Source organism: Lathyrus oleraceus, chromosome 7 (genome assembly GCF_024323335.1).
Source record: "Lathyrus oleraceus cultivar Zhongwan6 chromosome 7, CAAS_Psat_ZW6_1.0, whole genome shotgun sequence".
NCBI lineage: Eukaryota > Viridiplantae > Streptophyta > Magnoliopsida > Fabales > Fabaceae > Lathyrus > Lathyrus oleraceus.
The window spans coordinates 385,937,862-385,961,321 of NC_066585.1; the positions used below are offsets into that span (position 1 = coordinate 385,937,862).

Consider the following 23,460-nt stretch of genomic DNA (forward strand, 5'->3'; position numbering starts at 1 on the left):
TAAATAAAAAAAAATGATTTTTCTCAAAAATTAAAAAATAAGTTTTTGGGAAAATATCAAAAGTCAATTTTATTTTTTAAAAAATCATTTTTTAACGAAAATACAAAAAATAATTATTTTTTTAAAATACAAAAAAATACCAATTTTAAAAAAATATATATATTCCAAAAATTAAAATATGACGCATGGAAAAAAAATCAATATTTTCAAAAAAAAAAATATCGTTTTTTTTTGTTACTGGTGTGGTATATCAAGAACAGAATTTCAGTGTGCTAACTTTTGTCCCTACTTGGCCGCATTTCATTCACAAAAAAACAATTGAAACCCTTCACAGAACAACTATGGATCCTAAATAAAATGAGCACTAACTCATTAATGATCAAACAGGCATATGACCCATGGAAAGGCGATGAGAGAGGGGGGATGCTATACAACGAGGCCATTAAAAAATATACATGCAAAACCCTTGCCAGACACTTTGAAATGCCTTCGTGACACACTTCAAAACCCTAAAATCTCAGTACAACAATACTGACAAAAAATGTAAATATAACAAGAAGGAAACCCACGCCAGAATTACAACCTGCGCAATACACCATATTCACAAGTCAATATATTGCTCAGTAATAATTGGCATCATAAGTAGCTAGAACTACAGTAAACCAGTAATCCTCAGGGAAGAAATTCAAGGCATAACCAGACCAGGAAGAAGTAGTATTTAAATAATCTATATTTAATTGACAAACAGACAGCCTCTGGTATAAATTTATAGGAAAAATTAAAAATGGAATTAGAAGCAAAATGACACGCACCAATGTTTTTCAATGACTGTGAAATTGGTAATGCTGGTAATGACATCTCTGCACAAGTCCAAATAAAGCCAATGTAAGAAAATGCTAACAACAATATGCTAACAAGTCCAAATATAAGCCAAGTGAAAATTACTTGGTCCAAACTCATACCAGGTGCACAGAATGATAGAGATGTAAATGAAGATGATGAGGGCCATGGTGCAGCAATATTGTCACTTAAATCACATGTAAAACTAACACCAGATGAATTGTCAAATATCACATCTCCCGGCAAGCTTCGGAGTAGACATCCTGCATCTAAACCAACAATATCAATTTAACTTACAATTCAATCATACCTTGACAAAAAGTATGTCTTTGCTGTCCTTGTCTTACTGATTATAATTGTAAGAATAAACAAAGATTATACTTAGAAATCTTTGATTGGATGAGTTAATTATAAGTTTTTAGAGAATTTAGCATTCTACGTAATTCAAATGCTTCAACTGAATTCCCTTCATTTTTAAATTCTTTGGTTTGGATATATAGTATTAAAATAATTCATTCTTAAATTTTTTGGTTAGTTTTATAAATTTTAAAAGTTTTGTTAATTAAAAATTTTAAAAAGAGACCAATTTGCAATATTTGAATATTTAAAGGGGCCAATTTGTAAATTTTGAAAATTATTAGGACCAAGTTTGTAATGTTTGAAACTGTTATGGGTCAATTTGAAATTTTCAAAAGAATATGGGGAGCAACTTATAAAATTTGAAAGATTAATAATAACCAAATTTGACATTCGAATTAAATAGAAGATTTTCAAATTCCTTACTTTGACGTGTCATTTGAAATTCCTTAAATTTAACTTACACAGCAATTCTCCATATTTTTTATTCAAACAATGGATTTTGGCCAAATTATTTTAAATTCTTTAAAAAAATTACTTTCCCTTAATCCAAACACACTCTTATTAACAAATCCAAATATCACCCACATGCCGGTTCAAGTTCAACTAACAAAATCTAATGTAATATTCTACTAAAACATGAGTGAAATAATTCTCAAACGGTGAAATCATATTTAACCAACATTGTTATAAAATAAATTCCGAAGTCTCGTGAGAACAGATTATCAAATTATAAATAACAGCAATCAACAAAATTCAAGGAGTGGAAAAAGCAGTAAACCTTGTACTCCAAATGCTAGCAAAGCTCCATGTATAGTCACGATAAAAGAAGAATTAAGTTAGAGATTTTCAAATAATGGTCATAGGTAGTAAGTAATTTGGACATCATTTAAGCATAAGTATAAATACCTTGTATGCTGAAATCTTTCAAATCGACATCACAAAGCTCATAAACATTTGTCATCACCCCACCTCCACGTAACATCGATCCAAATTGTGTTGCACATATTATAGCTTGTTTATTGGTAATTAATATTTTTTGTTGTGTCTCTGCAATATATGTATTTAATGAACTGCAGCAGGTAGGACTAGGAGCAGCTACATTCTTACATACAGCAATTACATCTGAAGGCTCCTTAAAAGTCAAAGGACAAACTGCACAAGCAAGATTTACCGAGTTAATAAAACAATAAACAAAAACAGTTTCAATTCAATTTGTGGAACACAATTTTTTAATTTTTTAATATGTCGTGAATACATGTTTTCAAGAAGATCCTCTAATAAATTTAATTTATACAGGATACCATAATGAAATTTTGTTAATTAAAAATGTTAATAGGATGTGCATTGCTATACAATATTCTAGCAATCTTAGTACAACAATGAAAAGGAATCCCAGCCCCTTTTCTATTGAAGTAATAAACTTGTTAGGATACAAGTATCTAAGAATATCTTGGGTTGAGAGTATGTTAGACATCCCAGTTTATCATATAAGATTAGTTCCTTATCTCAAAATATCCCTTAAGATTAATTTCCATATCACATAGTTATTATCATGATTCCCTATACATTAAAAATTGGGAATCTTGTATGTGTCCCAATAAACTAGGGTTAGTGCTCAGTCTTTTGTATCAAGTCATTATTAATCATATTATTCATATTACATATTTCAAAGGTCTTGGTACTTTCTCATATTTATTAACAATCATATAGCCCCATTATTATGAAATCAAAAGTCCTTATTTCTTTGCGGAAAAAAAAAAGTCCCTATTTCTTCTCTTCTTTATCTAGACTAGACCCCCCAAAAAAATAAGAAGAAATAACCAATACATCAAAAAAATAATTAAATAATTTGAAATCTAAGGTAGGTTAAGACCAGCAACACAAAATCACTTGAATACATTTTCCTAAATCCAGATATTATTTATCCCAAATTATTCATTAATGACATGCTTAGTCATGCCATTGACATACCCTCCAAACCCAAATATACAACATTAAGAATGGGCTAGTTAAACAATGTACCTTTGTTGACTTTGCAGGCAGATAGTATCCGGAATGCTTTATTTGCAACCTCCGATGATAGTTGTTTGGAAAGATAAGAATAAACAACACCTTTGCAATCATTTAGATAATCAGTGTGATTCATTTCCCCAGCCATATTGTCATTATTTATCATCATTTGTCGGCCAGAAATCTGAAGCGCTGCATCCATAATTGCAGGCCGACAAACAGGTCTGCAACACTCTTTAAGTGGATCAACAGTTCTACAGGCCTCAACTAATTTACTTGTGTTTACTGTTCTTTCAAAAGTAGAATCATTCTTCACAGGGCATGACCCGCCTGTAAGATTAGATGATTTAATAGAACAAAGTGTGGGTATTGTATTATTTGCCCCTCTGCTAGCTAGAATACTAACAATATCAGAGAAGCAATGATCAGCAACTGCATTTGACAAAACCAGATTATTGGATTTCATGCCAAAGAAACCCTGGAAGATGTGGATTAAGCTACTAAATTGTGGACAACATACGACATTCCCTACAAGGGATGCCAAAGGCCCAAAGCAATCAAATGCTGCTTTATCGAGGATATTTGAAATTTCTGGTCGCGAAAAGTTTACAGGGCACTTACCAGTTAAAACTGGTTCATATCTGGTTGGGACATAAGGAATAGGATACATTGGTCGGACAGACTCGGTGGGAAATGGAACTTTAGGTATGACGGAAGGTGATATTTCTATGGGGTCAAAGAGCCCAGAATCTCCAGAAGTAGGTTCCTTAGCTAACTCAACTAGTGAAGTGGTTCGCCTATGGTCGGCATGTGATTCTTGTGCTGTCACATGTAAGAAAGTAGGAAGCCAGATGACAAATAAAATTAGCCGACAGCACCAAGAACCTACAACAATTAAACATGGACTGACTTAGCATACATACCAGTCATTAAACAATGATGTTCAAAGATAAAACAAACCAACAATTTGTATAAATGTGCATTACTCTAATCTAGAATTTCTTGATACATGACAAATTAAATATTGCAGCATGAATATCCAACAATAACCCACACTACCATAATCGGGTTTATAAAACAAAACTACAAGAGTTAGCATACAAATACAACCAGCAACTTATGAAAACCTACAAAAATTCATGATTAGCTAATAAGGAATCGAAACCATACTACTATTGCTTACCTCTATAATAATTAGCATCCTGATAGCCGCCCATAACTTCCTAGCCCTTCGGGGACATTGAGTTTTTACACGGGAGAACCAAATTGAAGCCGTTGAAAAGCCAAATGGCCTCACATAGGAGATGAGGCGGACTACTACCTCAAACTCCAAGCTTAAGATCTGCACTTAGAAGTAAGAATAAAAGTTAAGGCTCTGTTTGGTAAAGTAACCAATAAACTAACTGATAAATTTCAATGAGAAAGCATTCCATATTTCAGTCACTTTTATTTCTTTCAGGAAGAACTCGTTGTACTCTTTAGGTAATATGACTACAATTGAACAAGACTGTCAAATAAAACTGCATAGTAAAAAATGATGAATAGAGAGAAATAAATTAACAATCTCCAACAACATCAGCATAATCATGGGGAAATTGCCAATTCTGACTCCCTTGTTGATAATCTAGAGAAAATATTGACATGCTGCTTGATGAGTGTATTTTCTCAAGAGAAAACAGTGGAAGGCAATGCCTAACCACTGATTTTCAGTAGCACTTTAATAAAGAGACTGCTGCATATATGAATTTGTGTTTTGACTCTTAAATACAGCTTCCTTAATGCGGGCAGCTTCACTAGGCATTCCAGACTTCAAAAGACATGAACTTAAAGTTCTAATAGTAACTTCATCTGGCGAACAACCGGTCCCCAACATCTTGTAAAAGATACCAATTGCTTCGGGTGCTCTTCCTTTCATACAATGACCAATAATAAGAATAGTAAATGTCAGTTTATCCGGTTTGCATTTCTTCTCCATATCTATGACAATTGCATTAGCTTCATCAACATTACCGGATTTGCAATATCCATCTATGACAGGATTGTAGATAAATGGTTGTGCAACAATGTCACTCTGATTCAACAGTCTCAAAAGCTCACGAGCTTCTTGTAGTCTATTGCTCCTGCACACAGCACTAATAAGAATAGAGAAAGTATACAAATTTGCAGAAACATTTCTCGCTTTCATTTCATTCCAAAGGTCCAAACCATAGTCCAACTGCCCAACTCGGCAATATCCATCAATTAACAAAGTGAAAGTAACAACATCAGGAGAACAACCATGAAAAAGCATCCTCTTATGCATTCCTAGTGCAGATGCCATGTCACCTGCCTTAACAAATCCATAGATAAGTGCATTAAAAGTAGCCGCACTAGGCTTAGCTCCAGACGTAACCATTTCATTGAAAATAGAAGAAGCCTCCTTCATCTTACTCAATTTGCAATAACCCGATATCACAATCGTATAACTCAAAACATTAGGAGAAAACTCAGTTCTTAAACTAATCTCTCTCACTAAATCTCTTGCTCTATCTACCTCATTTATTCTACATAAACCATGTATAAGAGTATTATAACTAACAACATCAGGATAACAACCAAAACTTCTCATATCATTCAAAAACCTAAAAGCCTCATCGATTTCTCCAACAACGCAAAAACCTCGAATCAAGATATTGAATGTGAATATATCAATATCGAAATTGAATCTAACAAGCTCCCTAAACAAACTAACAGCATCATCTAACCTATTACATTTAACCAAAATGTTAAGAAAGTTATTATAAACAACAACATTTACATCAACCTTATTACACAAAGATTCCCGAAGAAACTCCTTGGAAACATCAAACCTATCAACAAATGCAAAAGAAGAAACCAAAAATCCCAACAACCTACTATCAGGCAACAACCCATCAGCCCTCATAGAATGATAAACAAGTTTTGCTGAATCATGTTGATGTTGTTGACAAAGGGACCTTAAAAGAAAATTGTAAGTCCAAAATGAATAAGAAAGGTTCAAGCTTTGTTTAGTGAACTGGAAAAAGCTGAAACCTAATTGAGGATTGTTTAGTCTTTTGATAATTTGTAATGTAAGTGAAGGGGTTAAGTGGTTACTAACATAACGCGAAAATGTAGCGTCGGATGAGTCTGTGAATCGAAGAAAGAGCGTTGAAACGATTTTTACGAACCATGCTTCGAGTTTGTTGGGTTTAAGAGTGTGGTAATGGGTAACGAGGGCAGTATTCGAAATTCGAAAAGTGGTGAAGATGGAAGAAGATGTCATCAGCTTGTGAAGAGCGTGTTGCGAATGAGCGATTTGGGAAGAAAACGGTGTCGTTTCATCTGGAACGTCAGGAAGGGTTTTGAGATGGTTGATGGTGGAGGTGGAGGAGGGGTTCAGGGTAGAAGGAGGAGTTTGGATACTCAGCTTTGGAGAGCAAATTACTATCACTAGAACCTTCCTTATATGATATACACGTGCCACTTTAATAAAAATCAACGTTTCAGATTCTCTTGATTAAAAGAATGTTTGTAGTGTGATTTGTAGTTTGGTTTTTGTTTTTTTTTTTCGAACAAAAGGAGGCCTAAAGACAAATATTATAAAGGAACAACTCTATTTTTGGAAGAAAATTTTATCTTATATCTCTACAACTATCCTTATATCCCTATAATTTTTTTAAAATATCAATTTTATTCTTGATTATTTTTAATCAATTTTTCATTTCACTTTTAACTATTTAATTGAGATTTCCGAGAATTGCAATATTCAACCTCGTACCAGAACACATTAGAAAAGATTTTTTATATGTTTTTTTTCCTAGACCGGAACACTTTGTGGAAGATATCTGATTCAATGCATAACGTGTTCTGAAAGACTTACTTAAAGAGTTTTGGTTTAGTTTTAAAAAATACCGTTCCGGAACACTTAACATACACTACAATATTTTTCACTTTAGGCAATGGAATAATAGACCGCGGCTGAAAAACCGTTGTGTAAAAGGGGTTAAGCCGCACTTTTTTTTTGTTGACGAAATTTTAAATTTTAGATTTGAACCGTTGTCTATTAATTTTAGGCTACGATTTTACATGTGTGGCCTTAATATAACCGTCGCCTTTGCATCATAAGCAACAATTCTGGAGCGTGGGCGAAAGATAACTTTTGCTTGAATTTAAATAAGCTATAATAAACGTTACTTAAGATGGGGTTCGAACCCCCGACCTGTTGTACAATGCGTTTAAGCAAGCCTTTGAAATTTAATTATTCAGCATTTAAAAAAAAAAAAAAATCTAGATTCAAACTGATACTCTTTGGGATTACACACATCACCAATCCACTAAGTTATATATGTTTCAGTGATTACAATGTCCATTTAGTTTAATATAGAATATAATAATATTTTTAATTAAAATATAATTTTCACTTTTATCATAAATGAAACGTGAAATTAGGTTTCACTCTTTGAGATTAGGAACGCGAAATTAGGTTGTACTGTTATCAGAACAGAATTGTGTGTCGTCACTTTCTTCATAGTTCCTTTTGAAATTCTGGTGTAGTCAGTATTCAGATGTTCTACTTCAAGTCATGACATCTGATCTAACATTGTACTTATTACAGCAAGACAGTTATTACACTCTGTACTATTGTGCACCTTTTCACAGTGTCACAACCTCTCCTTCTATGTCATCCTATAGAGGAGGAACAATTTGTTATGTGCACCATAACCTTCACTTCTGTTGTTTTCCTACACAGATATCATCTGTTACATTGTTCCAGTTTGTTGGTCATGTACTTGTATTTCCTAAATTAAAGGTTGTAACAAGTTAAACTAATCTCCACTTATTAAGGAGCTAACAAATATATTATTTGCCAGGTTCATTAATTGTAGCTTAGTTGTTAGTTTCCTAGATTTTAGTTCAGCTGGTGGATTCCTGAAGAATAGCCTGAGAAAAATCCTGAAATAGAAAAACTAACTATCCAACAATTTAGCATATGCAGTCAGGAGTGAATGTCACAACATCCCGTTTGACATCCAAGTCCAGAACCATATGCTAAGTCTGTTTGGTTCCTGAAAACAGACTGGGCTAAATTTGTTGTACTGTAAAAGACCAACCAGTCTATACTTCAGTATCAGCTTACTGGAAGAACTGTCAAGACACCCAGTTTGACAGTTTCACAATGATCTTATGGCCAGGTCTGTGATGCTTTTGAAATCCAGACTTCACTACATACTGAACTGAGATCCTCAGCTTATTATACAGTATGTGTTGTTGTTGATGAATGTCAAAACATTCTGCTTGACATTCCAACAGAAGGCTATGTATCAGGTCTGCTATTATCTTGCTGAACAGACTGAATTACATGCTCAATTTGGCAGACATGATTATATCATACAGAAGGAAAACAAACACAGGAAATTGTTAACCCAGTTCAGTCCAACATGACCTACATCTGGGGGCTACCAAGCCAGGAAGAAGATCCACTATTAGTAGTATCAATTCAGAGTTAAACTCCCCCGTTTACAACTCATCACTTAATCCCTACCCAATGCAATCTATACCTAGGAACTCCTAGATAGAAACCTCCAGTTTCCATTCCTATCACTACAAATACAATGTAATGTGCAAACACCTTGAACTTGCTTCACAGCTTCATTCAAGAACATAATCACTCTTGCCTACAGGCTTTGAGTGACAAACACTCTCAGGTTTACCACTGAGAGACACATGGTAACCTTCCCACAGATTGGGAGGTTTACCTTACACACACCCTTAAAAATTCATTCTAAGAGGCTTACAAAAACTAGATTACAATCAGCTATTTATAACCTAATCACCCAACTGGATTTGGGCCTTCAGAAAGTTGCAGCAGACTTGTTCTTTGCTGTTGCAACTTCAGCAGAAAAATTCTGCTACAAACAAGGTCTTCAAGTTCCTAAACTCTCTCCATATATATCTCCATATTTTGAGCCTATATATCTTCTGATTTAGTCTTCAAGACCTCCACCTGGGAGTTAGGATATTCACCAGATATCCTTGCTGATCCCAGAACATATACTGAATTAATTAATTCAGTTTCCTACACATGTGCGATGTCACAGACCTGACGTCGTGACATCGTACATGACATGTTGGTCCAGATGTTGAATTTCTTCAACCCAACATATTAAAACAACAGAGGTGATTACATTATTTGTTTTCTAAAATTAATGTCAATCCTGAGGTATTAACAATCTCCCCCTTTGGCAAATTTTAGCTAAAACAAATAATCCTCTGTTATTATCTCCCCCGCCATGAACACCAATGTTGGTGTACATGAGGAAGAAGAGGGACAATACACAGTTGTACCAGAACCCTTCCCCTCAACCGGAGAGCTTCCAGAAGAATATGTAATGCTGAGTACATAGACAATGTAACTCAGATCACAAGGCACAACTGTCTTCTTAACTCAGATCACAAGACACAAGTGGAAACCCCAGTTGGTGGATTTTGTGCCTGATGCCAACTTCTGTTTGCTGCCACATCCACAGTTGGCTTTCTTCTGGTACATTCTCATCCCCAGAATCCCCAGGATATTTCTCTCCCCCTTTTTAGCTGAACATTTGTAAAGGAAGCCCTCACAAAACCAGATCCAGGCGCAGCTTGCCCAAACCTTAACATACCCCATGATTCTGAGAATGGAGTGTTTTTCTTGTGAGAGGAAGAGGGCTATTGCACCCTTTAAATAGTCCAGCCTGTGCCTAGGAATTTCCGGTAGAAATAAATGCTTGGTCAAGATGCATTTATTTTTGCTGAGAAACAGTCAGAGAATCACCAACCAAATCTCAGACTATCTTTGAATACCTTTTATAGCTCTTGACTGTTTCTTTTCCAAAACAGCCGTTCCAGTACATGGAGACCATTCCATATATGCAGTCAGACATGTTGCACGCAATGTCTTAACATTCCTGCATTCAGCCATTATTCAACTTAGACCTCTGTCATACCTCCAGACACCTAGCACTGCTACAGCCAGCTTTCCACACTTCAGTTGATGGTTACTCCTCCTGTACCACACAGCTGTAGCCATCAGTCTTATTCTGGTTTATCAGACTTAGCCACATCACCCTCATAATTCCTAATGACTTTAAGATTCAGAAGGAATTGACAGCAATGTCTAGGGCAATGTCATGACATCCGGTCAGACATTCTTCTGCTCACTCAGTCTTGACATACATCACAGCATCCTGATAACTATCTAGTCATCTGAGAGCACATAGACCACAAGCTTGGTGATTGCTTGCAGCAGACAGGCACAACTCCCCCTGTCATGGGCAACCTACTCTCTTAGAGGTCACACATGATCATATCCAACACCCCAAGGTTGGACCTTCACATACTTCCTGATTCAAAAAGATTCCAGACCACTTGATGAAAGGAAAACATAAGACGCATCTTCATGTCTTCAAGAGCGCACCCTCTGTTCAACCCTCTTGGCTGAACACTTCCACACTCTGTGTCAATTTCTCTTCTAACCAGAACAGAAGATCACTTCACAAGATGTCTTAACATCAGCTGGGACTTCCTTCACAGCATCACAAGGAGCACTATCTGATAGACTTCAGATATTACTGAGTCCTCAGCTTGGGCCAGAGGAACCCAGACATACATTGGGATATATACACTCTCATCCCACTACCAGAGACAGTCTTTCATAGATAGCTCAGAACTTCTACCACAGGCTCCAAGAGATGAATAGAGAGCACCTCCTTTTGTCTTCAACTTAATACTTTTCAGTTCAAAAGTAATTTGTCTCAGACTTTCCTCAAGACTAATCAGTTGCCTTATGTTGATTACCTTGATTCTTCGAACTCACTTCTGAGATAGACCAAATGCCACTGGTTGATTACCTCCTTCATGAATTCTCATATGAACAGGTCAAATGCTGCTTTTTGACCTCTCCACGTGTATCAGACTTCTCCCAAAGATATTCTGACCTTCCAGGTGAAATTTGAACTTCAAGCCTTTTGAAGTGTCCAATCTACAACCCTGCAGACCCTTCTATCTTAAGTTGATGTGCCACTTCATCAACTAAGAATCTGATGTTGAGCCAAATGTCACAACATTGTGTTTTGACATCCAGCTGTTGAATTCAGCTCCTTCTTCTTCCACTTGAAAGAACTTCCTCCCTTCACAGAACAAGAGTTCAATGTTCTCATAGACTTGATTGTGGAACCAAGTTTGAGTAAACAACCTCCATCCTGCAAGTTTGCAGTTAAGTCATCCAAGCTCACACCTTGATGAATCCCTGCTTCTTCTCCAAAGACATCAGACACTCTGATGTATGAGTCTTCAGAAGGACCAGTTAGACACTAACCCTTCAGCTTTACCAAGGATTCCACATCCTAAGGCAAGGCTGTTTCCATGATATCAAGACTGCTTCCACTTGTTCTTGACTTCACAGTGTGCATAAGCTAATGCACTTCCTTACCTAGATCAGAAATAAACTGATCCAAGTAACCACCATCAAGACTATGATGTCTTCTTCTTCTTGTACATACCAAGGCTGAACATGTTTCTTGCCAGGAAACCTTTTCAGAGATCATATGCTTTTGCTGCCACCAAAGAGATAGATCATAAGCCAATGTACTGTCCTTCCTGTGATTCTGCACAGGGTCTTGAAGAAGTGATGTTCCAACATCTTTAAGAACATCAGTTATCTTGAGCTCCAAGGATAATCAATTAAACACTTGCACTTGGCACAAGTAGACATTGATCTTAAATCCTTTCCCAATCATCCTTTCAGATACTTCCACCATAAGAATACTTTGAAAATACTCTTCTAGTGTCAACATCTTCTGCTTGCAAGTACCTTAATAGTCTTGAGACTCTTTCCAGATTAGATTCACCCTTAGGAATGAGAGAGATGAATCCTTCCTTGTAAATGTGTCACACATCAACCAGAACCCATGTGACATAGGTCAACAGCCAACCTGACCCTAGGCTGACCAAACGTGAGGAGGTTAACCAAAACTCCCCCTCAAATTAACAATCATGGAAACTCCACACCAATATCCATGCATTGTACACAAATGTCTCAACATGACATCCATCATCCCTTACCAGAGGCAACTAACTCCTCCGGTCACACCAATCAGACTTCAGCTGACCATAAGTACTAGTGAGACAACCATCACCAGTCAATAGTAGATATGCATTGCCAGAGCATATTACCTCAACCAACCACTGAATCTTCATATTCTCACTCCTAGTAAGAACTGCCACTTCTGAACGTGGTGTTTGAATAACAAGATTCATGGTTACACCCCCTTAAATGATATCACAGTCAGGTTACCCCATTATTGACTGCTAACATCCAGGAGACTTGTCTTCCAACACACCATAGTACTTCAGGGAACAACTATCCAACCCTGATCAAACTGCAGGAAGATGCCTAACAGCAGGAGATTGCACAACGTCACATCTCAACCAGCTCAACTTCTAGGGATGACCTTCTTGAGCACACACCCAGTTGACCCTGCTCTTGTCAACTTAGCACACACAGATGTCTCCTCTTCCAGGTCAGGAGTAGGTTCCAAACAGTATTATCCCATTGTTTGAACCCTAAAAACATCTGCTCTTCAACCAGTAGCTGCATACTTGTTGAACAACATGTTCTAACATCACATAGAACATTGGTTCCACCTCCTTGGAACACACCTTCCTTGAAGGTCTTCAAGGTCTTCATATACACTACTCAAGAGAGTAAGAGAATCAGTGATTAAGTGACTCTTACCATCCTGAAGTGAGAACGTCATGATGAGTGGACTTGAGGAGACTCAAGTATCTTTGACATCTACAGTAGATTATGATGAGATCTTGAACACAGCAGCCTTTCATCCACATGAGGGGAAACTACATCAGAGTTTGAGTTTTGCCATGTATTATGCAGCGGAAATCATAATACAACTCAACCTATGAACACACACTTCACCAGATTTGCCTCCAAGGCCATACCAGGTTTGAATGTGATTTAGTGCTGGCACAGCTGTCCCACACACAGGCCAATTGCCAACCTCCAGAGACAGGTACACACCATTCCTGTCATGAACAGTCCATCCACCTACTTCAAGGGACCATTCAGGGAATTACAGAACCTTACACAGGTTCCAGCATCAGTACTAACATAACTCCTTGCCAGTTACCAGAAAGTATCAGCCATGGATCTCATCCAGAGACAGAACAGGATGCCTGCTCTGATACCAATTGAAATTCTGGTGTAGTCAGTATTCAGATGTTCTACTTCAAGTCATGACATCTGATCTAACATTGTACTTATTACAGCAAGACAGTTATTACACTCTGTACTATTGTGCACCTTTTCACAGTGTCACAACCTCTCCTTCTATGTCATCCTATAGAGGAGGAACAATTTGTTATGTGCACCATAACCTTCACTTCTGTTGTTTTCCTACACGGATATCATCTGTTACATTGTTCCAGTTTGTTGGTCATGTACTTGTATTTCCTAAATTAAAGGTTGTAACAAGTTAAACTAATCTCCACTTATTAAGGAGCTAACAAATATATTATTTGCCAGGTTCATTAATTGTAGCTTAGTTGTTAGTTTCCTAGATTTTAGTTCAGCTGGTGGATTCCTGAAGAATAGCCTGAGAAAAATCCTGAAACAGAAAAACTAACTATCCAACAATTTAGCATATGCAGTCAGGAGTGAATGTCACAACATCCCGTTTGACATCCAAGTCCAGAACCATATGCTAAGTCTGTTTGGTTCCTGAAAACAGACTGGGCTAAATTTGCTGTACTGTAAAAGACCAACCAGTCTATACTTCAGTATCAGCTTACTGGAAGAACTGTCAAGACACCCAGTTTGACAGTTTCACAATGATCTTATGGCCAGGTCTGTGATGCTTTTGAAATCCAGACTTCACTACATACTGAACTGAGATCCTCAGCTTATTATACAGTATGTGTTGTTGTTGATGAATGTCAAAACATTTTGCTTGACATTCCAACAGAAGGCTATGTATCAGGTCTGCTATTATCTTGCTGAACAGACTGAATTACATGCTCAGTTTGGCAGACATGATTATATCATACAGAAGGAAAACAAACACAGGAAATTGTTAACCCAGTTCAGTCCAACATGACCTACATCTGGGGGCTACCAAGCCAGGAAGAAGATCCACTATTAGTAGTATCAATTCAGAGTTAAACTCCCCCGTTTACAACTCATCACTTAATCCCTACCCAATGCAATCTATACCTAGGAACTCCTAGATAGAAACCTCCAGTTTCCATTCCTATCACTACAAATACAATGTAATGTGCAAACACCTTGAACTTGCTTCACAGCTTCATTCAAGAACATAATCACTCTTGCCTACAGGCTTTGAGTGACAAACACTCTCAGGTTTACCACTGAGAGACACATGGTAACCTTCCCACAGATTGGGAGGTTTACCTTACACACACCCTTAAAAATTCATTCTAAGAGGCTTACAAAAACTAGATTACAATCAGCTATTTATAACCTAATCACCCAACTGGATTTGGGCCTTCAGAAAGTTGCAGCAGACTTGTTCTTTGCTGTTGCAACTTCAGCAGAAAAATTCTGCTACAAACAAGGTCTTCAAGTTCCTAAACTCTCTCCATATATATCTCCATATTTTGAGCCTATATATCTTCTGATTTAGTCTTCAAGACCTCCACCTGGGAGTTAGGATATTCACCAGATATCCTTGCTGATCCCAGAACATATACTGAATTAATTAATTCAGTTTCCTACACATGTGCGATGTCACAGACCTGACGTCGTGACATCGTACATGACATGTTGGTCCAGATGTTGAATTTCTTCAACCCAACATATTAAAACAACAGAGGTGATTACATTATTTGTTTTCTAAAATTAATGTCAATCCTGAGGTATTAACACCTTTCATTCTCGCGAAAGATTTGTGCCCTAGCTTTCACTCGTTCATCTTCATTCTCTCATTCGTCATATTAGATTTTGAAAGGTATGCTACAATTTATCATGATTTATGTAGTGTTTGAGACTCATCCGTTTTAATTTCTTATTGCTTTTAACAAGTTTAATACCTACATGGTACATGGACTTCTCCAAACATCAAGAATTTTGTAAGGAGGTGATCAATGTTGGGGATATTTCTTCGATGAAATCAAAAGCAGTAAGTGTTTTCTATTGTTTTAATTTTCAGGTCTATCTCTAGACTTTGATGTGCTTTTTAATTTTTGTAGAGTTTCTATCAAAAAAATTGTCGGAAACCTCAAGGATGCAAAAGAACATAATTACAGTAGATTATATAACTTTTTCTTGAGCGACTCTTAAATGAGTATGAACTCTAAAAGCTTTATAATCTTGTGATAATGTATTCATCATGTGGAATAAGTTGTGTTCATTCTTTGGAAAAGTAACTTATTTAGTTAGAATAAAGTAGTAGTTTAAGTCTTTAATTTAAAGGAATTGAATTTATTGCTTATCATGAAAATTGTGTGCAGGGTGGTGATGGAAGCACTTGCCTATTTATAATACTCTTTTGAATCTTTGTGATAGGATTATGGTTTTGGACCCACCTTCTAGTGTACATTTGAGTCATGGTTTTTATATTGATGGTGGGAAGAAGGTTTCTGCAGCATCTATTTTTTGAGGCTTTGTCTTATAAGGTTAATCTTTTGACTGGTTACAATGATTATGATAAACTTGAGGAGAAAGCAGGGGGATTATAGACCTGAAATTCTTATCCGTGGTGGTAGTTCTTATCCTATAGAATGGGAATATGGAAGGTTTAGAAAGATTTCTTTGGAGCTGTTTTCATGTGTGACATGGTTCGTATTAGTGGCCTTGTTGCTGCTAAGGTATGCTCATTGTACTTGAACTTGTTATGAATTTTCAATATAAGTTATAAATTTCAAATTATTATACAACGACTACAATTGATCTTTATCTCAATTGACTGGCTCTAATAATTAAAGTTAGGGGAAAATAATTAAGAGGTTAACTTTTGTTTGACGTATTGAAGTTATTATTTTTTCTCATCTGCTAATACTATAGAGTATTTAAAAGAGTGATTCACATCTCTAGGTATTTGAATCAATTACCCCTTCTCTCAATTCTTAATCCATTGATTACCAAGTTAATTGATAGAAATCAAAATTAAACTATGATAAAAAAACAGAGTAGAAATCATTAATATAAATTTATTTTATAAAATTTGTGTTTGATAAATACTGGAAATGGACTTGTGTCTGGCAGAAACTAGAAACGGAATGGAAACTAAAATCCGTCCTCAGGCTGGCTACAGATGATGTTTGTAGACGGTTGACCAATATAACACTTACTTACATTTTAGATTGAAGGTGTATCTAGTGGTACACAACATAAAACATGTGAATATGTTAGCATTACCCAATAACTAATAATAAATAATGTCTCGAGACATGAACTTACTACACTGTCTACATTTTAGTTTTGCCTACCTACCTTCCTGCAATAGAATTTAGACAAATCTAGCATCACAAAAGTTATAATGCCAACTCATAAAGTTTATGCTGCTCATGAAAACCATATCAACCTTTACTTTTTTTTGTTTTAATTTCCAAAGGGTTGGCCGACACCATGTCATATACACCATGAAATCTTGCTCCTTAAGATATATAAACTTTTCTCTAAGCCTTTAAAAATTAACCTTTTTTAAGTTTATTTTTCTAAAAGCTAATTTATATATATCCTCTTTATCATGTTTTCCTAAAAGCAACCAAACAATCCATGATGTCAAAATACTATCTTAAATAAAGTCCTTCAAGTTGCCATGTCAGTAGTGTCTTAATTACATCACCAAGATCATGGTTGAGTCATCCCACAAAAGGCTCAAGATTCCCTTCTTACTTTTCATCCCTTTAAATACTACCTCTTAACAATACAAAGGGACTGATCTAACCAAGTGAGCCTAGCTTCCTTGCAATCTACTTGCTAAACATAAAACACAAACCTTATTCATCATTCAACATGCAGACCTCACTGCTTCACGAGCTAGTTGTTGGAATTCCAATCATACACAAACAGTTTCAAAAATCGAATAACAAATACTTACTTGATTATGCTTCTCATCCATGTCAATATCCATCCCAACATCAAAGCAAAAGTAAGACTTTCATTTCCTTTCCAGACGGACGAATCACGATTATCTATTCTAATTTCATTAAGTATTGATGATTATACTTACATAGAGTGTTTCAATGTTTTAGGTAAAGGAAGTTGTAACCAGAAAAAGCGCAGCAGGATAGTAATTCTGAGATTTCAGTGAGACTGGGGACAAACATATCTGAAACTATAAAAAGGAAGTTGAGCTTAGGGACAAGAATTCTTCAAATGGGTGGAGTGGACAAAGTGTTCATGAAGTATTTTAGTGTGATAAAGGGAGAGAGGCTGTTGAAAGTTTGCCACTGTTATCTGTCGACCACATCTGGCCCTCTAGCTGGTCTCCTCTTCATCTCCACCGAAAAGGTTGCATTTTGCAGCGAGAGATCAATAAAAGTCTTTAATAAGAAAGGACAAATGTGTAGGATGCGCTATAAGGTAAGTCGTGAACAAACCTATTCATAGCTCTCAGTTTTCATATTCCAACATTTTGTTGAGATTCTTAAAGGTATATCTATGTACAGGTTTCCATTCCAGTGAAGAAGATAAAGAGTGTGAGGCAAAGTGAAGACGTTGAGAAGCCAAGACAGAAGTACATAAATATAACTACAGTTGACAATTTTGATTTCTGGCTAATGGGCGTATCAAAATATCATAAGACTTACAAATATCTGGAACAGGCAACTTCTCAAACTTAGATGAATATGAGATATAACTTACAAGAGATTATATGGCAACTGTAATTGAAGATATAACCAGTATGTTTAAAAGCTAACATTGAACCCTTAATATTCATAATGTTATATTCTTCTATAAATTTTTACATGGAAAACAACTCCATCAAGAAAAAATAGTCCACATATACTCTTTATACTTTTTGAAGTTGAATGTCCTTGTATTACTGAACATTGTGTGTTTTTGTAGGAGTTGGCTAAGAGTCTTGTACTCAATTCTTTGAAAATTGAAATTAATAGTACTCAATTTTGACACTAGAAGGGTGTAGAACTTTTGATTTGAGCTACTATTACAATCGATAAAATAGTTAATATCGTTTGGTATGTCCTATGCCTCTTTAGTATTTTTGTCATGTTGGGTTTCATTTGTTGGAGTTGGCTAGGAGCCTTGTACTCAATATTCTTCGAAATTTGAAACTAATAGTACTCAATTTTGATCCTAGGAGGATGTAGAACTTTAATTTAAGTTGCTACTATAATTGGTAAAATAGTCAACATTGTTTGGTATTGGATTTATTTTTCTGGAGTTGGCTAGGAGCCCTGTACTCAAAGTTCTTCAAAATTTGAAATTAATAATACTCTATTTTGACAACAGGTGAGTGCATAACTTTGATTTGTGTTGCTCCTATAATTGGTTACTAATATGGTTATGTTGGGAGAATATCATGATTTATGAATTTTTTTATGAGTGCAGATATGAGAGAAGACTGGTCCATGTTTCTAATCATAAGTTAGCCTATCTTTTTGTAGAAGATTCTCTATTTTTTTTTTTTTACATTTTTCAACGTTTAGGCAACGGATTTTATGCGTTGCTTATTAAAAACTGTAGTCTTTTCATATGTGATATTTAAAGTAAACCGTGGTTTTTTTATAGTTGCAACAACGGTTATATTGTGTTGCTTAGTGAAAACCGCACTCTAAAAGTAGTCCTTAAACCGTAGCCTTTTGTATTTAAGGCGACGATGTTTAAATTCCGTGGGTAGAGGTTAAAAAACCGTCCCTAAAAGAATAGGCAACGGCCGTTTATTCCACGACTGGAAAATCGTTGCCTAAAGATTTAGGCTACGGTTTTAGGAGTTCTAGCCGCACTTTACTACCGTTGTCTAATAATTGAAAGAATTTGATAAGAATTTTGTGTACTGAAGTCTTTAAGAGAAGTTGTCTGGTCCACATAAACACTCGGAAGTCTTGAAGAGAAGTTATCTGGTTCACATAAACACCCGGAAGTCTTACAAGTTTAACGGTCCAATCCATTTGTAATACTCTTCATTGATCTCTAGCTACTCTCTCCTCTAGCCAAAAGCTACCAGGCCAGAGCATGATATTGATAAGTTGGTGTGTTGAGCCCACTTAGACCCATGCCCCATATGAGAGTCCTAACATATATCGCCAACCTTTTATGCCTGGGGATTTCCTTCCTACCTTTTTTTTAAATGTTTCTGTCAGCGCAAATTGTCATAATAATCTTCCTATGCTTTTATAGAATTTATAACATTCTATACTAGAAAATTTCAATGAGAAAGCATTCCATATTTCAGTCACTTTTATTTCTTTCAGGAAGAACTCGTTGTACTCTTTAGGTAATATGACTACAATTGAACAAGACTGTCAAATAAAACTGCATAGTAAAAAATGATGAATAGAGAGAAATAAATTAACAATCTCCAACAACATCAGCATAATCATGGGGAAATTGCCAATTCTGACTCCCTTGTTGATAATCTAGAGAAAATATTGACATGCTGCTTGATGAGTGTATTTTCTCAAGAGAAAACAGTGGAAGGCAATGCCTAACCACTGATTTTCAGTAGCACTTTAATAAAGAGACTGCTGCATATATGAATTTGTGTTTTGACTCTTAAATACAGCTTCCTTAATGCGGGCAGCTTCACTAGGCATTCCAGACTTCAAAAGACATGAACTTAAAGTTCTAATAGTAACTTCATCTGGCGAACAACCGGTCCCCAACATCTTGTAAAAGATACCAATTGCTTCGGGTGCTCTTCCTTTCATACAATGACCAATAATAAGAATAGTAAATGTCAGTTTATCCGGTTTGCATTTCTTCTCCATATCTATGACAATTGCATTAGCTTCATCAACATTACCGGATTTGCAATATCCATCTATGACAGGATTGTAGATAAATGGTTGTGCAACAATGTCACTCTGATTCAACAGTCTCAAAAGCTCACGAGCTTCTTGTAGTCTGTTGCTCCTGCACACAGCACTAATAAGAATAGAGAAAGTATACAAATTTGCAGAAACATTTCTCGCTTTCATTTCATTCCAAAGGTCCAAACCATAGTCCAACTGCCCAACTCGGCAATATCCATCAATTAACAAAGTGAAAGTAACAACATCAGGAGAACAACCATGAAAAAGCATCCTCTTATGCATTCCTAGTGCAGATGCCATGTCACCTGCCTTAACAAATCCATAGATAAGTGCATTAAAAGTAGCCGCACTAGGCTTAGCTCCAGACGTAACCATTTCATTGAAAATAGAAGAAGCCTCCTTCATCTTACTCAATTTGCAATAACCCGATATCACAATCGTATAACTCAAAACATTAGGAGAAAACTCAGTTCTTAAACTAATCTCTCTCACTAAATCTCTTGCTCTATCTACCTCATTTATTCTACATAAACCATGTATAAGAGTATTATAACTAACAACATCAGGATAACAACCAAAACTTCTCATATCATTCAAAAACCTAAAAGCCTCATCGATTTCTCCAACAACGCAAAAACCTCGAATCAAGATATTGAATGTGAATATATCAATATCGAAATTGAATCTAACAAGCTCCCTAAACAAACTAACAGCATCATCTAACCTATTACATTTAACCAAAATGTTAAGAAAGTTATTATAAACAACAACATTTACATCAACCTTATTACACAAAGATTCCCGAAGAAACTCCTTGGAAACATCAAACCTATCAACAAATGCAAAAGAAGAAACCAAAAATCCCAACAACCTACTATCAGGCAACAACCCATCAGCCCTCATAGAATGATAAACAAGTTTTGCTGAATCATGTTGATGTTGTTGACAAAGGGACCTTAAAAGAAAATTGTAAGTCCAAAATGAATAAGAAAGGTTCAAGCTTTGTTTAGTGAACTGGAAAAAGCTGAAACCTAATTGAGGATTGTTTAGTCTTTTGATAATTTGTAATGTAAGTGAAGGGGTTAAGTGGTTACTAACATAACGCGAAAATGTAGCGTCAGATGAGTCTGTGAATCGAAGAAAGAGCGTTGAAACGATTTTGACGAACCATGCTTCGAGTTTGTTGGGTTTAAGAGTGTGGTAATGGGTAACGAGGGCAGTATTCGAAATTCGAAAAGTGGTGAAGATGGAAGAAAATGTCATCAGCTTGTGAAGAGCGTGCTGTGAATGAGCGATTTGGGAAGAAAACGGTGTCGTTTCATCTGGAACGTCAGGAAGGGTTTTGAGATGGTTGATGGTGGAGGTGGAGGAGGGGTTCAGGGTAGAAGGAGGAGTTTGGATACTCAGCTTTGGAGAGCAAATTACTATCACTAGAACCTTCGTTATATGATATACACGTGCCACTTTAATAAAAATCAACGTTTCAGATTCTCTTGATTAAAAGAATGTTTGTAGTGTGATTTGTAGTTTGGTTTTTGTTTTTTTTTTCGAGCAAAAGGAGGCCTAAAGACAAATATTATAAAGGAACAACTCTATTTTTGGAAGAAAATTTTATCTTATATCTCTACAACTATCCTTATATCCCTATAAGTTTTTTAAAATATCAATTTTATTCTTGATTATTTTTAACCAATTTTTCATTTCACTTTTAACTATTTAATTGAGATTTCCGAGAATTGCAATATTCAACCTCGTACCAGAACACATTAGAAAAGATTTTTGATATGTTTTTTTTCCTAGACCGGAACACTTTGTGGAAGATATCTGATTCAATGCATAACGTGTTCTGAAAGACTTACTTAAAGAGTTTTGGTTTAGTTTTAAAAAATACCGTTCCGGAACACTTAACATATGTGTTTCGGTTAACAGACTAACATATATCGTAAGTCTTTTTGAAAGACTTCCGGTGTGTTATTTCTATGATTCGGAACTCTTCTTTGAAGTCTTCCGATTTGCATTGTTAATTATTTTTTTGACAACTTTTTATTGTGTAGGTATGGAAATTCTTCCCCAAATATGTGTAGATACTTCTGGTGCTTTTTTAACTACTCAAAGATTTGGTACACGGGAAGAGGTGATCAGGTGGATTAAAGAGGTTGGAATCCATAATAAAGTAACAGTTATTATCACTCGTTCAGATACTGAAATATGCAAAAGAGGGAGAAGTAACAAATTAGTATTTGGTTGTGATAAAGGTGGAAAATACAAGGATAGTGATAGTGGAACCCAAAGTGCATCCAAAAAATGTGGATGTCCATTTAAAATCAGGTTGACTCCGGCGAAAGATGGGTCTGGTTGGAAGATTGATGTAAAACATGGGATTCATAACCATGGTTTACCTGATAGATTAGAAGTTCATTCCTTTGTTGGTAGGTTGACCACAGATGAGAAACTGCATGTCCTTGATTTGACAAAGAGACATGTGTAACACCCTTCTAAAATACCCCAATAATTTAATTAAATATCAAAATATAACATCAGAGTAATCATGCCCTTTAAGGGTGTCACACAATCTTCCACACTATTCAACAATATAGAGGTCATGCTCTTTTATTGATTTCAACTTAAACAATTGCATAAAACACAGCGGATATAATTTCATCAATCATATAAAACATTACATGGAAAATGGTTCTCAACCAACAATAAAACATTCAAAACAAGTTAAGACAACCCATCCCGATGTTACATCTATCAGAGCACGACCCACTACGGAGACTACACTAGACTCCAATAATTAGCTTCTACTCAACTCTTTTCTCGTTACCTGAAAAATAGTTGTAAGGGTGAGTTCCTCAATCAATATAATGAGTATTATAAAATATCATGTTATGTTAAGTAATTCAACACACTTCATCGCCCTAATCAAAACACATATTCAGGAACAGCATATTAATTCAACATCATACTCAATAACAACACAACAATACCAACACAAATACACGTGTAATATTGGAATACATCCATTCATATTACACGCCATACATATATTATGCAATGAGACTCCATGCATGCGGTACCGACTATTTTGTGAACATATAGTTCAACCTCACCGTCCAAACCCAGGCACGGCTACCAAGCTCACTAGTCCCACTCATTTGAGACATAGTGACTCACTCACTAATTCCTCACCATGGGAATTAGCTACCACCCCAAATGGGCCATGCTATGCACGCTAAT

The 23,460-nt window shown here is 35.8% G+C and overlaps 4 protein-coding genes across 8 annotated transcripts; 1 reads left to right on the top strand and 3 right to left on the bottom strand.

Moving 5' to 3' along the window:
* Window positions 1-262: 262 nt before the first annotated feature.
* On the bottom strand, window positions 263-4,550 carry LOC127107797 (uncharacterized GPI-anchored protein At1g61900). 3 transcript variants are annotated; one of them, XM_051045118.1, is made up of 7 exons: window positions 4,394-4,550; window positions 3,223-4,095; window positions 2,107-2,247; window positions 1,979-2,002; window positions 963-1,109; window positions 813-860; window positions 263-583 (listed from the first exon to the last, which is right to left on the bottom strand). In XM_051045118.1, exons 1-7 carry the CDS (start codon window positions 4,425-4,427, stop codon window positions 510-512), a joined length of 1,341 nt encoding a protein of 446 aa, XP_050901075.1. In that variant the 5' UTR covers window positions 4,428-4,550; the 3' UTR covers window positions 263-509. The 3 variants fall into 3 exon arrangements, with proteins under 3 accessions (XP_050901075.1, XP_050901074.1, XP_050901073.1); XM_051045117.1 differs by having other exon boundaries at window positions 963-1,103; window positions 2,107-2,352; XM_051045116.1 differs by having other exon boundaries at window positions 2,107-2,352.
* On the bottom strand, window positions 4,421-21,694 carry LOC127107798 (pentatricopeptide repeat-containing protein At2g06000). The gene is made up of 2 exons (XM_051045119.1): window positions 19,645-21,694; window positions 4,421-4,552 (listed from the first exon to the last, which is right to left on the bottom strand). The coding sequence occupies exon 1, from the start codon at window positions 21,481-21,483 to the stop codon at window positions 19,918-19,920; it is 1,566 nt and encodes a 521-aa protein (XP_050901076.1). The 5' UTR covers window positions 21,484-21,694; the 3' UTR covers window positions 4,421-4,552; window positions 19,645-19,917.
* On the bottom strand, window positions 4,799-6,727 carry LOC127107795 (pentatricopeptide repeat-containing protein At2g06000). 3 transcript variants are annotated; one of them, XM_051045114.1, is made up of 2 exons: window positions 5,221-6,659; window positions 4,799-5,114 (listed from the first exon to the last, which is right to left on the bottom strand). In XM_051045114.1, the coding sequence occupies exons 1-2, from the start codon at window positions 6,491-6,493 to the stop codon at window positions 5,035-5,037; spliced, it is 1,353 nt and encodes a 450-aa protein (XP_050901071.1). In that variant the 5' UTR covers window positions 6,494-6,659; the 3' UTR covers window positions 4,799-5,034. The 3 variants fall into 3 exon arrangements, with proteins under 3 accessions (XP_050901071.1, XP_050901070.1, XP_050901072.1); XM_051045113.1 differs by having other exon boundaries at window positions 4,799-5,118; XM_051045115.1 differs by having other exon boundaries at window positions 4,799-6,727.
* LOC127107799 (GEM-like protein 7) lies at window positions 17,219-18,205 on the top strand. Its single transcript, XM_051045121.1, has 3 exons — window positions 17,219-17,372; window positions 17,496-17,806; window positions 17,893-18,205. Exons 1-3 carry the CDS (start codon window positions 17,237-17,239, stop codon window positions 18,064-18,066), a joined length of 621 nt encoding a protein of 206 aa, XP_050901078.1. The 5' UTR covers window positions 17,219-17,236; the 3' UTR covers window positions 18,067-18,205.
* Window positions 21,695-23,460: the final 1,766 nt, after the last annotated feature.

Excerpts from the sequence above, each read along its gene's own strand:
- LOC127107797 (XM_051045116.1), bottom strand. The coding sequence starts at position 4,427 with ATGGGCGGCTATCAGGATGCTAATTATTATAGAG. Across the intron at positions 2,353-3,222 it reads TGCCTGCAAAGTCAACAAAG|TTTGTCCTTTGACTTTTAAG; the intron begins GTACATTGTTTA and ends TTGCTTGTGCAG. Across the intron at positions 861-962 it reads TCTATCATTCTGTGCACCTG|AGATGTCATTACCAGCATTA; the intron begins GTATGAGTTTGG and ends GGACTTGTGCAG.
- LOC127107795 (XM_051045115.1), bottom strand. The coding sequence starts at position 6,493 with ATGACATCTTCTTCCATCTTCACCACTTTTCGAATTTCGAATACTGCC.
- LOC127107799 (XM_051045121.1), top strand. The coding sequence starts at position 17,237 with ATGCAGACCTCACTGCTTCACGAGCTAGTTGTTGGAATTCCAATCATA. Across the intron at positions 17,373-17,495 it reads ATCCCAACATCAAAGCAAAA|AAAAAGCGCAGCAGGATAGT; the intron begins GTAAGACTTTCA and ends AGTTGTAACCAG. Across the intron at positions 17,807-17,892 it reads TGTGTAGGATGCGCTATAAG|GTTTCCATTCCAGTGAAGAA; the intron begins GTAAGTCGTGAA and ends ATCTATGTACAG.
- LOC127107798 (XM_051045119.1), bottom strand. The coding sequence starts at position 21,483 with ATGACATTTTCTTCCATCTTCACCACTTTTCGAATTTCGAATACTGCC.